The sequence below is a fragment of the Herpailurus yagouaroundi genome, unplaced genomic scaffold, assembly GCF_014898765.1.
Source record: "Herpailurus yagouaroundi ecotype Mexico unplaced genomic scaffold, PumYag 77, whole genome shotgun sequence".
NCBI classification, from domain to species: domain Eukaryota; kingdom Metazoa; phylum Chordata; class Mammalia; order Carnivora; family Felidae; genus Herpailurus; species Herpailurus yagouaroundi.
In genome coordinates, this window is record NW_024412388.1 from 45,867,933 (window position 1) to 45,884,215 (window position 16,283).

At 47.0% G+C, this 16,283-nt stretch overlaps 1 protein-coding gene across 3 annotated transcripts in view; it reads right to left on the reverse strand.

The window, feature by feature from the left end:
* Window positions 1-16,283, reverse strand: part of PLPP3 (phospholipid phosphatase 3) — a 74,889-nt gene that overhangs the window by 41,435 nt on the left and 17,171 nt on the right. For 2 of the 3 annotated variants that reach the window (XM_040470371.1, XM_040470369.1), the window contains exon 2: window positions 259-416. In XM_040470371.1, the coding sequence (XP_040326305.1) occupies window positions 259-416 (158 nt within the window). Of the gene's footprint in view, window positions 1-258; window positions 417-10,117; window positions 10,121-16,283 lie in introns of all 3 variants that reach the window. The other variant, XM_040470370.1, reaches the window with a different exon arrangement.

Consider the following 16,283-nt stretch of genomic DNA (forward strand, 5'->3'; position numbering starts at 1 on the left):
GATGGCCGTGAGGATAATGCACGCAAAGTAGAGTAGAGGGGTGCTTAGCATACTTTTAGAAGACGTTCAGTATATATGTGTGTATACAGATGATACTTTTAGTATATGCCTTTGGTAACAGCATTAACCGCATGAAATACACACTATTATTAACCGAATGAAATTCTGCTTGCGCGGCCAACCTCCATTGGCTCAGATATCCTGAAACACGACACAGGGGAAGTCGGACAGGTGGAGCAGGGCAGCCCGGGCGCTTACCGCGAGGATGGCGATGACAATCCCCACGGCGCAGAGCACAGCATCATTTATGGTCTCGCCGGTTTTCAGAGGATACTTGATGCTCTCGTCATTGCAGTAAAACCCTCGGTGGTAAGGCTTGATGGTGCTTGTCTCAATGATGAGGAAGGGCAGGCCCGCTGGTCCAGATGCGACCATCACAGGCACCGGAAAATTAAAAAAGGGAGAGGAGAGAGAAAGGGAAAACATCAATAAAAGGAGGCCGGAGAATGACTTGCAGCAAAGACCAGCCCAGGTAACACCATTGCCAGGGACAGGAATTCGTGCATTTGCAGCTATGTACAGCCCACAGAGAGTGTTCAGCACCTGCAGTCCCTCTGCTTCCTGGTCACCCCCGGGAGGAGCAACGCATTATTCTCTGGTCTTGTCCGAGGGCACAGTGGGAGGCAGTGGAAGAGCCGGGGAGGAGCTTTCCCACGGCGCGACCACACCCTGCGGACATTAAAGCCCAAGGAGTGACAATCGCCAACAGGGCCCCGAGTCTAATGATGTGTCGTTCGCCAAGTGCATCGGACATCACCATTCCCCGCTTCAAGAGGCTCATCGCAAGGCTCTGCTGCTTGGAGCCGTGAAGGCCTCGGGGTCAGATAAGCTGAATTTGGATCTCAGGTCCAATGTGACCCCTGGTTGTCATTCCATATTTCTGAGCCTCAGTCTCCCCACACATGAGTTGCAGGGACGACAAAAGGAGAACCAGCCACACGCGACTTCCAGCGTAGCGCCTGGCACACGGTCGCTGCTCAGCGGTGCCCTTTTCAACCATTTTCTTCCACTGAAGAGTCCCTACCAAGACGAAGTAGAGCTGAGCAGAGGGCCCTGCGGCCTGGAGCTCTGGAGCGGAGCCCAAGGGCATCTGGGAGCACCAAGCTGCTCCTGCAGCTGCTGCTGGTTTATCAGTGGCTCGGCTCAGATGCCATTCCCTTAAAGGTCATGGCGAGTGGATTCCATCACCTGCCAGGAAAAGTTCCTCACAACCCTGAAGCAAAAAGCGAAGGCCTACAAGATCTCTGGCCTGGTCACTGCAGCAGCCTCCGCATCGGTCTCCTGACCTTCACCGCCTCTCACACATATCTACCGGTTCACTTCCTGACCACGAGCACGTCACTGCCTTGCTTAAGTTTCTTCCGCAGCTCGCCGTTGCACCGCACGAGATAAAGTGTGACCTCTGGAGTGCCCCGCGACCTGGACCTCCCTTCTCCTGACTCACGGTCTGTGGCCCCCTTGACACAGCCTCCAAGAAAACGGGACACGGCGACTCTTGCCTCAGTTCCTACTCTTCTCTCAGACTGGAAGACCTCTTCCCCTACCACCCAAGTTCAATACCAAGCTGCAATACCACTCCCCTAAGTAAAAGGTGAGCCAGTAAATGTTAGGACTAGGGAAGACCAAGAAAAACATCCTGTTAACAGCCACCACCGATGTAAGAGCCATCCACAATGTGTAAGGCATTCATTCATTTCTGTATTGGATCTCCCAACAACCTGAAGAGGTCATTTTACACCATCGGTTAAGCATGTGCCGTTCATCTTCAAGTGAAGAGAACAGTGACTACGAGAGAATATTTAGAGAGAATATTTAGCTCCTTCAGGGTCTCTTAGTCTACCCCCAAATGCCTGAATCCCTGATTTAACTTTGCAAATTGGTTTCGTCCAGCTGTGAATTTCATGAGCCGAAAAATCCCAAGATAAGCGGTGGTTGAAAAGATAAAATTCCACTTTTGTGTTTTTCAAAAAGAATTGAATTCACGTCACGTTGCTCGAAGCCCCAGACCGCCTCTTAAAAAAAAAATGTACCACGAACTCCACAATTTTTCAATTACTTTGGTCCAGACCAGCAGCGATAAAAACGCTCACTTTCTAAAAAGTGTATTTATGTATCACTGTGCATACACACATGGATTTATTTGGTTTTATTCTTTGGATTTATTTGAATTCTACGGCTATTTATTTTGTGACCCCTAACTGCTTCCTGCTAGAACAACAATTTACTTTATCAAATTCATACTAGTGCTTTGAAAAGAAAGAAACAGCAACATACCACAGCATTGTGCCTGACCTTCTCAAAGTAAACACAGAGGGACCCTGGAAGGCAATAACCATTAGCTCTTGAGACCGTGTCTCTGCAAAAGAGTGAAGCGGGAGAGGTGAGGCAGGGAGGGAATGCTGTGGCAAGGAAGGGGCAAGAACAGTCAGCTGATCTTTGGGGGGTGGGGCGCTGGGAGAGAAAAAAATATCCTACGGGCCCAAACCATCTTCATTCCACTGCCTCAACATTTTGAAATGGGGCCAAGTTGGCTACGAAAAGTAGCCAAGAAGCCAGCACTATGATATTAATAGTCCGCTTTTAAAGCTCCACACATCGTGATAAAAACCTTGAGCTCCACGTCTGAGCCCGGCCGCAGCCTCTGTGGTGCCTGGGAGCCAAAGCGTTGCTAATAAACTCAGGAAGGGAACAGACCTCGAGTGCCTCACATTTGGGCTGGGCTCGTAGGCCCCAGCTTCTATTTTTAATGGTGTTCACATGATAGGCCTGTAAAACATATGTTTCTAAGGACAATAAAACACATATAAAAGAGCTGTGGAGTTCGACAGAACTGGGTTAATGACCTCAACTCTGCTCCCAGCTACTTGAGCAAGTTATTTCACATCTCCAAAACGCTCTTCTCATCTCTGCAATGGGAAGAGTGCAGTCTAGCTTTGGGATTGCTGGGATGATGTCATCTACTACTACACTAATCCATTCATTTAGTCGACAAATATTGATTCAATCTTCACTATGTACACGAGGTACAAAGACGGCACGAGCCCTGCCCTCAGGGAGCTTGCAATCTAGTAGGGCAAGACGTCATGGAATAAAATCAGTGCAGGAAGGGGTTTTAGTTAGAGGAAACCAGGCAACAGCACTGGGTCATGTCAGCTCCGGGTCTGGCACGCACCACAGACACTCAATAAATGTTAAAAGGACGAAGAGGGGGTGGGGGGGAACAATCCCACACAGAGGAAGTTAGTAAAGAAAATCTGTTTATTCCGTTCCTTTGCCCTCTCTTAACCTGGGAGCGATCCAAATCCTTTCTCTTCCTCCCTTGCCTAAAGCTCGGGGAGCTTCCGGTTCTGATCATGTGGATGGTGCCCACAAACAGTCAAGAAGTTGGATCTGAATGTGTTCTGTTTATTTTCTTGAAAGGCATGGAGAGAGCATTTAGAAGACCCAATGGCTTTTTCTGTTTCCTCTAAAAATGTGTGGTATGATCGGGGGTGATGCCAGTCAAGTCTTGACTTCACTCCAGGAGAGAGTAACCTCGGATTCCCTTCAGTTGATGGGAAAAGCATAGGCATTTTCTCCAATGGGGTAGCTGGTCCTCAAGAGACACAGCACCATGCCTTCCTTGCCTCTCCAGGACCCAGAGAGGAGGCTGTTCTTTTCCAAAGCAGGATCTCCATTTCCAACACTGGCACCGTCTTTATAACCAACTATTATAGTTCTTGATCACTTCATTTCCAAAAAATTCCCAGTGCTAATGACTAGGAACCTAGAGGTGAATACATCATAGTACCCGCCCTCAGGAGGCTTATGGTATTTTAAGAAAGTTGCAAAAACAAGCGCACTAAAATATTTCTAAATGGGCAGACTGACATATGTATAGATTACAGGGAGGGCCCATAAGGCTTCTTCTTTAGTGTGGGACACTAAAGATGGCCCACAGAGGACAGGAGGCTTGAGGGAACCCTTATGTGAGTAGGAGGTTTCTGGGGTCCAGGGACTAAGTACGCTCAAGAAACTCAAAGTAGTTTAGGGACTTCAATAAGGCAGTCATCACAACCGATGGCCATTACGAGAACACGATTTTAGATTTGGCTCCAGAGCTGGAAGAGACACACAGGTGGACAACGAAAGGAAGAAAGACAGAGTCAACACAGACAACAGCAAGAGTAGCTAACATTTACTAAATAACTGTTTTGTGCCCGAACTGTGCTGAGGAACCCCACATAAAGGACTGCCATCTGGACAATCTGGATACCCATTATTGTTCTCGGCACTGACTGGGTCACTGTGCTGAGGGAATTTAAGTCCCAACCTTCAAGTGGCCCAAAGGCTAATGGGAGAAACAGTCATAAAAATGAACACATTCAGTCAAGGGATTAAAGGTTCAAAGGGATTAAAGTGACTTACCAGAGACACTCGGACTTTCGAGTGCTTTCTAAAGTAAGCGAGTCACTTGAAACAGAGAAGGAAGCCCCGAGGTATATTGATAAATTAGTTAAAGCTCAGCAAATTTCATGGCCTTTGAAGAAAAAGATGCTTTATATGGAACAGTCAAGGCAACAGCATGGGCGATTACTCACTAAATATTCACCACATACACATCTGTGCTCAGTATCTAATTTAACCAACACTCTGAAGCCAATATCCTGGAATTTAGATTTATCTATAATGAAAGGTACATTACAAGCTTTTTGCAAAGTAGAAACAAGAAGTGTGTGTGTGTGTGTGTGTGTGTGTGTGTGTGTGTGTGTGTGTATACATACCATCTGGTGATTCTAGACCCCAATTCAAAGCACTTCTCCTTCTTTTAATCAAGGATCAATTAACTTCCTATACCTCCAGGGACCTCTTGGGATATGTAGGCTGCAGAGGAGGCGAAATACGAACTCACTGACAAACACTTAACGGGCAGAAAATCAAAGCGTGAAGAAAGGCCCCTGTGTTGGGTTCGGGCCTTTGAAACTTCTTGGGCTTTGAAAAACTAACACTTGAGCAGGTTGGGTGGTTTGGGGGTGGGGTGTAAAAAAACACAGGATAAGTTTTTGTGGCCCACCCATTGATAAAGTCATGTGGGAAGTGTTACCAAAGTGACCCAGCCCCAGAGCCCTGCTCCCTTCAGCCACAGCTTCACGTTGGCACAAAATTAAACACAGCCCCCTGCTCTCAAAGTGCTTTTTTAGAAAGGGAAGGAGTGGGGGTGGGAGAGTGAATAAGAAATCTTTGCACTTGGGCGGGACCCACGGCAGGACCTGACTCAGAGCATCAGGAAGGGGCTGCCCGTGGCTCCTATATACCAAGTCCTTCGAGTGCCTTTCCCGGAGTTGTCCAACTTGCCATTTCATCCAATCTGTGGTTACCTTAGAATAAACAAAGTCCAGGATCTGTGAGAGTAATAATTAAACTAATATCTGCAGAAAGCCTACACTTCTAGCCACAGAAGAATACTGGGTGCAGACCACGTATGTGAATATCAAGCGCAGGCTCACTGCTCCAATCAGGCAGCTGGGAGAACTCTACAACAGAGTTTTCTACATCTTACCTACAGTGTAGACTTCACTCTTGTGCTCATTTTACAAATGAAAGACTGAAGCTCGGAGACTGAAGACTACAGCTCATCTAAAATGCGAAGCCGGCAAATGGCACCAGTGTGGACCAGATGTTTGAAATAGTGACGGAAGGGCGCCTGGGTGCCTCAGTCATGGAGCATCTGACTTTGGCTCAGGTTATGATCTCACAGTTAGTGAGTTCGAGTTCCATACCGGGTGAGCTCAAGCCCCGTGTGAGCCCCACTTCTCTCTCTCTGCCCCTCATGGGATTCTCTCTCTCTCTCTCTCTCTCTCTCTCTCTCTCTCTCTCTCTCCCCCCCTCTCAAAAAAAAAAAAAAAAAAAAAACAGAAAGAAAAGAAAGAAAGAAAGAAAGAAAGAAAGAGAAAGAAAGAAAGAAAAAAAGAAAAATAGATGGAAGACATTGGGCTTCTGAGTTCAAACTTGGAATCCAATTAGGAATTAATGTATCTGAATTTTCACAACAGCTGTGAAAATGTGCATTATTATTTTCATCTGTACACAACAGAAAGCTGAGGCCAGAAGTTTTGTAACATGTTCAAGGTTCCCACACTGAGTCAGTTGGTCACTGGGATTTGAACCCAGGTCTGTCTGTCTTTTGGTTCATGTTTTCTTACTCCATGACCTGACCCTCCCTTTCTTTATAAACGTATGCCTTGTTAAAATATGACCGATTTTTTTTTTTTAATCACTTAAGGCCAGAATGGTCAACCCAGCTACTACTTGGAGGTTCAAAATACAAATATTTATGTTGCTTGTAAGTGACAGGGTTTCTATTTAAAGTAATTAATTGCTACTGGTCTTAGAAGTGTGCAAACTTTCTCTGGTTTACGATTATTTGTCCAGATTTTTGTACTGGACACAATCCAGATGAGACAAAACTGAGTTGACTATGAAGGCGTTTCCTACCTTTGAAAAGGGCTGCCATGAAAAACACTCGCTGTGGGCTGGTGTGAACATGCAATATTCTGGGTCTAGGGGTTTGCCTTGACAAATGGTCATTCTTCAAAGCTGGAAGGTCCAGACCTTTCTTTACAAAAAGAAGACTGTCATAACCGAAAGCAACTCCATGGGAGAAACAAAGACATTAGTGGCAGATCTGGTCCCGGTGCCGGGTTTCCTGAGCCCAAATCCAAGGCCTTCAATGCAATTCCACAAACACGTACTGACGGTTCCTGAGTACTGGGCACTGTTAGGTGCTGGGGACACACAGTATCGAGAAACCACACTGTTTCTGAGTTTCTCAACGTTGGAAAGTCTCCGGTTCCGTGACAAAGGGACATCTGTCTTTAGTCTAATCATGGATGTGAAAAAGAACTTTGGATGGCCTTTCTTATTTGGAAGTGCTTAAAGGGAAAAAACCCACTTTATTCTCCAAAATAATATCAGCCACCTTAAAACTCTTAGCGCTATTTTGGCCTTTTCATTTGGATTTTGAAAGGGGTGTCAGATCCACCCCTAAAAAACAAACTAGCCAACAGCATGATTCAGACCTTTCAAGAAGAGAGCCCCAGCCCTCTTTTGTCGACATGATATGTCTCATCTTTGAGTGAGCTCCACACCCTATGTGTGGTTCGAACTCATGACCCTGAGATCAAGAGCCACATGTTCTACCGACTAAGCCAGCCAGGCACCCCTCGACATGATATTTCTAGTAATACACAACTACCAAAGTTAAAAGGACTTATAATTGCTCTTCCCCAGGTCAAACTGGGTTACCTCCTTCCTCTTTTGACCCCTCTTTTCAATAAGGACGAGAGTAATATGCATTCTTTGGGTACCCATACTCCGTGCCAGGAGCTCTGTATAAGTCAACTGATGTAACGCTCAAAACAATCCTCTAAAATAATTATTAATATACAGTCAAAGAATTGAGAGTCAGAGAGATTATAATTTGCCACTGCTGATAACCAGTGTAACCAGGATATATCATAGAATACCAAGACCCTTAGAGTTCATTCAGAGATGGGGCCAGTTAGCCTTTCTTGCTAAGTACATAGGAAATATGTCTATGTAGAGATTAGCAAAGCTACAAAGCTCTGAAAAGTGTAGGCTGACCTTGAACGAGGATAAAAAGCAGGGCTCCCCCTTATATGTGAGATGGACTTACCACCTACCCTCTTGATCTCTCTGGATCTCTCAGATCCACCTACTCTCCTGCCTCAGTCTCTGTTATGACCCAATGTGTTTATTTCCAATATGGCTCCCCAGAGCTAGGACACAGCAAGAATCCCACGTGTGCATGGGGTTTTATTAGCTCTTACATAAATAACCACATTTAATCTTCCTAACAACTCCAGGAAATGATGTCTTAACATCTGGATTAAAGTACCACTGGCAAACTCCTATTCATCCTGTAAGACTTAGATATCTCTTCTACAAAGGATTCACTGAGCCATGTAAGCTACTCTGGCAGAGTTACTTTTTTTCAATTTATCTGTGAACTTCAGAGTCAGGCAGACAGGATTTCACCTCTTACCTCTATCACCCGCCACGCTTACGGTATGACCTTGGGCAAGTCAGGTTTCAGAATCAGGCAGACAGGATTTCACGTCTTACTTCTACCACCTGCCATGTTTATGGTATGACCTTGGGCAAGTCAGTTTACCTCTCTGAGCCTCATCATCATACAACAGGACCTTGTACAATAGTTCCCAATGCACGAAGACACAGTTTATAAAATATCCAATTGCCTGGCTCCATGTTAGCTCCTGCTCCTGTAAGTGACAGGAAGCCACTGAAAGCTTTTAAGCAGGTATAAGATGTGATCAGAGTTCAGTCAAAAGCTCACTCAAGCAGCTGTGGGTTTGCCAGCTCCTTCCCAACTGCAATCTGATCCCATGGGAAAAGCATGCTCATAAAATCCTGCAATTCCAGGGACTTCTTGGGATTGTATAAACAGAAGGGGCTTGAGCAGTGGTTAGCAGGACCTGGCACCCTGATGCAGAGAAGAAATATCATGGCAGGAACCCTGCCACGTGTCATCAAAGGGTCGCACAAGGCTGAATGGGAGGGAAGTCCACGAGGGTGAAAAAAAATGTTATTTTCCCAACAGTTACGCACACGTGCGTCAGCAGGCGTGCTCCCACCCCAGCCACGCTGCCCAGGTGTACACAAAATACCAGGTTCACGTGGCGGTAAAATAAACAACATGTGGACTGGCAGGACATCAGACACCTGGGAGGGCCAAAGTTCGAGATAGTCAAAAGGCAAGACTGGAGCCAGACGCAGTGCCAAAAATGAAGAGTTGGAGTGTTACTGGAGACGCTGTGAGAACAAAATCACACTGGTAGGCAATCCAAGGCCACCAGGGCCCAGCTGCATGGTCCAACCTGGGTCAAAGGTCACAAACTGGCAGCCCATGGCCAAATCTGGCTGGCAGAGATGCTCAGTTTGGACACCCATTGCTTAAATTTTTTTAAACGTGTATTTATTTAAGAGAGAGAGAGAGAGAGAGAGAGCAGGGGAGGGGCAGAGAGAGAGGGAGAGAGAGAGAATGAGAGAGAGAGAATCCAAAGCAGGCTTTGCACTGTCAGCACAGAGCACGACATGGGGTTTGAACTCACAAACCGTGAGATCATGACCCGAGTCATCAAGATTCGGGCACTTAACCAGCCGAGCCACCCAGGCACCCCCCCCCCATGTATATGTTTTCATCTTAACCCTATCTATGTGTTCAACTATAAATCCAATAATTTATCCATCACATCCTAGCACCGTTAATTATTCCTTTTACTGTAAGCCCCCTACATCAGCTGATAGTCTCTTCAGAAAAGGGTTCATATTTTATTCATCTCTGCATACCCCACACAAAAAGACTAATTCCTGGTGCCTAGTGAGTGCTCCACAAACGTCTATTGGACAAATGCATAAAGGAAATAAACTAAAATCCAGATGACCTGGCTCTGCCCCAGATACAGTGTATGGCTTGTAAATCCTTTTTCCCCCACCCTTCGGAGTTTTAATCTGATCTCTCTCACATCTCCAATCCTGTTTTTCTAACACAATCCCCTGAAACAACACACGACCACACAACCTCATGAAGAGCAGACAAATCCATCGGGAGTTATTTACGGGGAACCTAACCAGCTTCAAGCCTCTGGCTGTTGGGCTGGATGACCGCGATGACCCTGAATTTTCAGTTTCCTCATCTTTTTCAGGTAGTGAAACTATCAGAAAACACTTTGTGGGGCAGCCCCAGGTAAGCCTCGGAGGCCGCCACTCAGTGATTCAGCCGCCCTGCCCCACCCCACCCTGCCCGGCCACCCGGAGGGCTAAGGGATCCATTTCAGCACACCTCTGACCCACTTCCTGTGATCCTCTTGGGAGTCGCTGCCCAGGAGAGAGCTCCCAATCAGAGGAAGGGCACAAATCTCAAGAAGGCAACTTGGATCCGGGTTTGGAAACCCGTTTTGCCACTTGAAATCTATGCAACCTTCAGCAAGCTGCTTAATTTCTCAGAGCCCCAATTTTCAAAAGAGGAGGTCAATACCCACTTGGAAGAGCTGGGAGGATGACAGATCACATGGTAGGTATTTAACAAAGGTGAGTTCCCTGCCCTCCAAGCCTGCAAATCGACTATCCAGCTGTATCAGCCGGCTTGACTGGTTTCCCCAAGAAGGTGGCCAGACTACCCTGGTCGGGGCTGTGTCAGCTCAAGACAAGGACCGGCACTGGAGTTCAGTAAAGCTGGAGCGACTCCAGCTTCAAGGATAAGACCAGCCTCACGCCAGGAGCACACTCCCCATTCCCCAGCCTGTCAAACGTTTCTTTTGTAAAACCCAGAAGCCTCCTTCAAATCTGACAGCTGCCACCTGCACAAATAATTCAGGGATGCAATTCTGAAACCGAATACAAGGCCCCTAAAAGCTGAAAAGTTTGAAGTCCAAAATAATCCCTTTGACCTTCTGCCTAAATGCGCGCTAATCACTTTTTAATTTGTAGTGTATTTCCTCCCTATGTGTTGTACTTGTGGGGCCACATTTTCGTTTTAGAAGTATCCAGGGAGTGGATGGCATTACAAAACACCTGATTAAAGTACAAGGCAAACTTCTTGCCCCGACATCTGAGGCTTGGTGTAGGCCCCGAGTTTTCCGAACTGCACTGGGTGGCGAAGAAAGTGAAGGAGAAAAAGGCTGCTTTTGAAGGAGAGTCCGTACTGAGAGAATTACGGGCTACAGAAATTAATAAGAGGTGGCCCCTGCCCTCTAAGAGTGCACGCTCTTAGGAGACAGCACACGCATCTGGGGAGGCGTACTCATGATGCAGCGTGACAGGAACGTCCAGGACACGTGTTAGCACGTGACGCGAAAGCCAGCAGACGCGCAGTACCAGTTTATTGACTAATCCGGTAAACACATTTCAAAGATTCCTTGCTGTCATCTGAACGCCAACAATGTAGGTAAGGCCACACACAAATAAAATGTTAATAAAAAAAATAAAAATAAAAATAAAAAAATAAAAATTCAGAACTGGAAACCACCCCCCCACCACCACCCCGACGAGCCAGTTAACAATACTGCTGTTGCAACCTACCCTCATTTCCTACCCAAGTTTTAACCCTGAGGAAAAATGAGAAAAGGAGTCTGAGGGAGCCCATCTAATTTCACAGATGCTGAAAAGATGCTACAAAGGGAGAACTGGCAGTTAAAAATGTTGTTCACTCGAGAAGAAATGTCTTATGTGGGGTTTCCCCCCAAAAGGGGAAGGTTTCCCCAACCCTTAAACTAGGTTTCTAGTTTAACAAAGGATCTATAGTAATCACCAGGATTACTCTAAATGGAAGTAAGTCAAATCCAAATAGAAGGATCAGGGTCATTCTACACTGTGTGACTATCCTAGTGAATTAGGCAACCTTTCACCTACTGACTAATGAAGTCTCAAGTAGTCGGAGCTGGGTCAGCTCAGCCAGGGTCCTAGAGAAGAAAATGGTCTCCACACTAGTCCCTGTCTCGGTGAAGAGATACCTGCTACCACAAGTGAGTTGGGAGTACGAGGGAAGTTTCTGTTGGCAAGGCGACCTCAAAAACTAATACCAACTACCAATAATTGACAATAATAATGACCCGTATTCATCAGCGTTCATTCCGCGGCTGGCTAACTATACAGAGACTCACTTCTGCTCTCTCAGGCTCTATGTTTCTTCATGTGCAAAATGAAAGGGGTGGTTTCATCAGGTGGCTTAGGGACATTTCGAATTCAGGAGAGTTTTTGCCTTTAGCCTATATAGGCATTCTATAAACAAACTGCAGGCTTCATTCCCATGGCGTCCTTACAGGGCGGATTCACCACCTGCCCGCTATGCCCCTGGGGTAACTGAGGAGCGGTGCTACTTTCAGTTGGGGTGCTACTTTCAGTTGGGGAAGAGAGACTGGCCAAGCAGAACCCTCCAGAATTCAAAGGTGCTCATTTATAAACAAGAGCTTCAGAAAACATCCCCAAATCTGCAGGCCTTCCCATCCAAAGTGAGTTAATGATTGGCAGCTCTTGGCTCTGTCAAAGCAGCAGGTTATCAGCAAAAATGCAGTGTGGGTTGGAAGCAGGTGGGAATTCGCATCAGCTTCTGCAGCCAACTGGATACTCTCCTAGGTGATTTAGAGCTGAGCCTCTTTTATTCCTCCCAGGAACCCCTTCCACGTAAGCGGCACCACCTAGGGTTTGCAAAGGCCCAAACTGAAGATCAGAAACACGGTCACAGAACAGCAAAGCAGAAATGCCACCGGGTCAGACTGGCTTTGCACAGTTCTGTGCAGTCACCGCATTTCCTGTCTTTAGGTGCTTTTGCCCAGACTGAGAAGGGGGTGCCTCTGGTGAACTGGCTGGCCTTCTGTAGTAAGAAATCTCAGAAATGTCTCTGGGGCCACCCTCAGTTGCTCTGGCAGCCCCCCTCCCCCCACCAGGATGGGGATAACAAAATGTGGGCATTCAGATACAGGAGAACTGGCAGCAGCAAAAAAAAAAACAAAAAAAAAACAAAAAAAAAACAAAAAAACACCAAAACCCTAGGTGGTTTGCTATAGGAACCCTATTGTTCCAGAGGGAAGCTCTTTTGCCAAAACTCTCCAGGAAGCCACTGCTCTGTGATGCATTTTTCAGCTGTTGAGAGAAAAGGGTAGTTCCTGGGACGTTTCTTCAATGGTACTGGAAACCAGGCCCTTAATCCTTGCAAAGCAGCAAGGAGCCAGCTTCCCTCAGAGGGACAGAATGTCTAGAGTCCTTCTTCCAAATAGAAACATAAAAACTCCTCAACTTCCTCCTTACAACCTCTCAAAATGCGTGAATCAGGCAAAAGGGGAGAAGCAGGTAGTGAATCCCAAGGTGGGGAGGGGAGCGTTCAGGCCTCCTCTGCACCCCACCTCCCCTCATGGCCCTGCCCACCTGACCTCTCTGCAGCAGTAAATTACAAAGCCCCCACTGTTCTCTCTGCCCATCCTCCCACAGCCTCCCTACCCGCCCCCCCGCCCCCCACACATACATTTTTTTTTTTTAAGGGCGAAATGCCAAATAACATTATTCCCCTTCACCATGGTATTGCCATGAGAGCTGCCTGGTATGTGTGCCTGAAAATTGGAAGGTTTTCATGGAAATCTCGGCCTCCACTACAGCTCTCCCTTTGTGGAAATGGACTTGGAAAGAAATGGAAGGGCCTCTAACTGGAACCTAATTGGGCAGACGAGAGCAGAGAGCAAGGCCCCTGGGACTGCTCGGAGGCCTGAGGAATACCTGACTGCCTTCGGAAGCCTGGAACAGGGCTCTGCACACTCGAGAGCCCGCCTTCTCCAGCCACTCATCCGCCTGCACCATGTGGCTCTCTGTAAGGGGCAGCCTCACCCCAGAGTAGGGACCCTACTACAGAACTTCAGGGGAAAGGGGAGCACTGTAAGTGCATATATTACCCACAGGTATCCCTGGCTCAGGAGGTCAACGACAGAAAACTGTTTCGTAGCCCATCTTTTGTTTGTTTTATTTATTTATTTTGAGAAAGAGAGAGAGAGAGAGAGAGAGAGAGCAAACATTCGCAGGGGAGGAGCAGAGAGAGAATGGGAGAGAATCCCAACCAGGCTCCATGCTGCCAGTACGGGGCCCAATGCGGGTCTTGAACTCACGATCCGCAAGATCGTGACCTGAGACAAAACCAAGAGTCCGACGGTAGAGCGACCCAGACGCCCCCACAGCCATCTTAATCAACTGACCACCAAGCAAAACGAAAAATGGTTTTCCGGGTTTGGTCCAGTTTGGTGAGAGTTTGGAATTAGCGGACCTAGATAGGAGTCCCTCCCTTCTCTGTTGTGGCACTGTGACCCTAGATTAGTGACTTCTCAGAACCTCCGGATCCTCAAAAGAGGTCATGCAGCCTGGAAGGGCTGCTCTAAGGATTTCCTAAGACAGGGTGTTAAACAGCTGGGCATGACACAAGAGTAGATGCCCTGTTTCTTCCTTCCCCCGAAAGCACGGCAGGGAGGGGGACAGATTGCTGAGCACAGGACAGGAACCGTGAGAAATAATCTCTCCTATCACACTCCTTGTACCGCTGGGAGCAAAACCATGTATGTGGGCCCCTGCTTGTCCATCAAGATGACAGAATGGGTCTCGGGGAATTAAGTATTCAACAAACTGGCCCTTCACAAATCCCATCCAAAGGAACGGTTTGATGCCTTTCAGTACACTGACTATACAAAATACTGAAAGACCAGCGCACTTCAAAAGCTTCACAAAAACCCAGGCCTGGGTTTGGCAGGAGTTCCTCAGCCACTGGGTTTTTCTGCGTGTGGTTTATAATAACATGCAAGCCCGATGCCAAGTCCTAATCTATTAAGGGACTGCCAATTAGCAGGGGGCTTAGAGCCGCAGGTTTGAGAACTAGGGAGCAGGTCTAATTAGGGTTCCAAATCATTTCTCTCCATCACCCCCTCTCAGTCTGACACCAGGTATACTGGCCAATTGTTCTGCGAATAACCTTTCTGCATTTCTCAGCACGCTTTGTTTCAAGGCTTCAGGCCTGAAGGCTAGTGCTTATTTTCATGGCTGTCTTTAAGTGTAAAGCTGGGGATTGAACCAAGTTATCCTCTGGACAGCGACTTTCAGATCTGGCCAGTCAACAAAATCATCAGGGGCACTCATGAAAAAATACATTCCAGGCCCTACCCAGACCTACTTAATAACTCAATCAGAATTCCCAAGACAAGGGCCTGAGAATTCTCATTTTTAATGAGCCTTTGAAATGATTCTATTCCCAGGTGATTTGGGAATCTGCTGTAAAAAGTAAAAGCAATTTCACTGTCGAACTCAAGGGCTTTAAAAAAAAATTGACAGGGGCGCCTGGGTGGCTTGGTTGGTTAAGTGTCCGACTTCGGCTCAGGTCATGATCTCGCGGTCCGTGAGTTCGAGCCCCGCGTCGGGCTCTGTGCTGGCAGCTCAGAGCCTGGAGCCTGTTTCGGATTCTGTGTCTCCCTTTCTCTTTGCCCCTCCCCGGTTCATGCTCTGTCTCTCTCTGTCTCAAAAATAAATAAATGTTAAAAAAAATTTTTTTAATAAAAAAATTAAAAAAAAATGACAAATAATATACACAAAATGCAATTTATATATGCATACACCAAATGATTACAATTTTGAACCACAATGAACATCAAATGTTTGCTGAGCACCTACTGTGTGAGAGAAGGGGACAACCAAGGGGAAAAAAACAGGGTTCCTGCCCTCAGAAGAGCTCGCTGTCTAGCGATGCAGTGACATCCCAACAGGAAAGCCAGCCTTTCTTACCCAGGGATCCTGTGAGACTACAAACCCGCGGCTCTTCCTCGCTTTCTCTTTTGCCTCATGGTCAACTTTGCTTTCCAGTCTCTTCGCCAAGATGGCACCAAAAACGAAACAGGATGATTTCAGGCACCAAACATCAGAGGCCTATCTTAGAAGGGGAGGAAAAGCCTGAGAAACAGATGGTTTCAAGATCCAGGAGAAAATATGTGCCTTAAGCCTGCCTAGTCTGAACACAGAGAAATAGAGTGGTTCCCTATACAGCAGACAGAGCCCTGGGCTGGGTTTTGAAAGAGCCCAAGGTCGGAGTGTTTCTCAACTTACGGCTTCCGTTCTTCATTGTGCCTCCTTATCTGTTAAAGAGGGGAGACTGGACCTTGTGGTCACACCCGAGAGCATATGTAGCATAAACCTTTTCCCTGGAGCCTTCATCAAAGTTCTCTGCTGAGTCTTCAAGACTGGAAGAATCGTAGCTCTCCAGAACGCTCTCTAAGAAAAGCTCGACTAAAGGATCTCTGACCGGCTCTAAAATTAGGTTTCATGTAGCCGGCTTTCAAACAAGACTCGTTTCTTAGCCGGCAGAGACAGGGCTTTTTCTTTACTCTCTGCAGTGCTGGGTACACAGCAGAGACTCAAAATGAAGGAAGAGGTCTAGGCTAGGCAGTGGCATGGCCAGGCTGCTTTACAAAGATGACTCTGGCATCCACGTGGAGGACAGACTGGAGCACAGGGCCCTTGGAACTAATGCTCCCTGCTAACTGAGGTGTGACCAACCACCTTCCCGAGGAAAAGCCTTCTGCGTTTTTTAGACACATCCCCATCAATTCTGAATAAGATGTATTAAGGCCTCCCACAGCCCTGACGCCATGCTAGGTCCTGGCCAGCACAACTCAAATAAACACGGC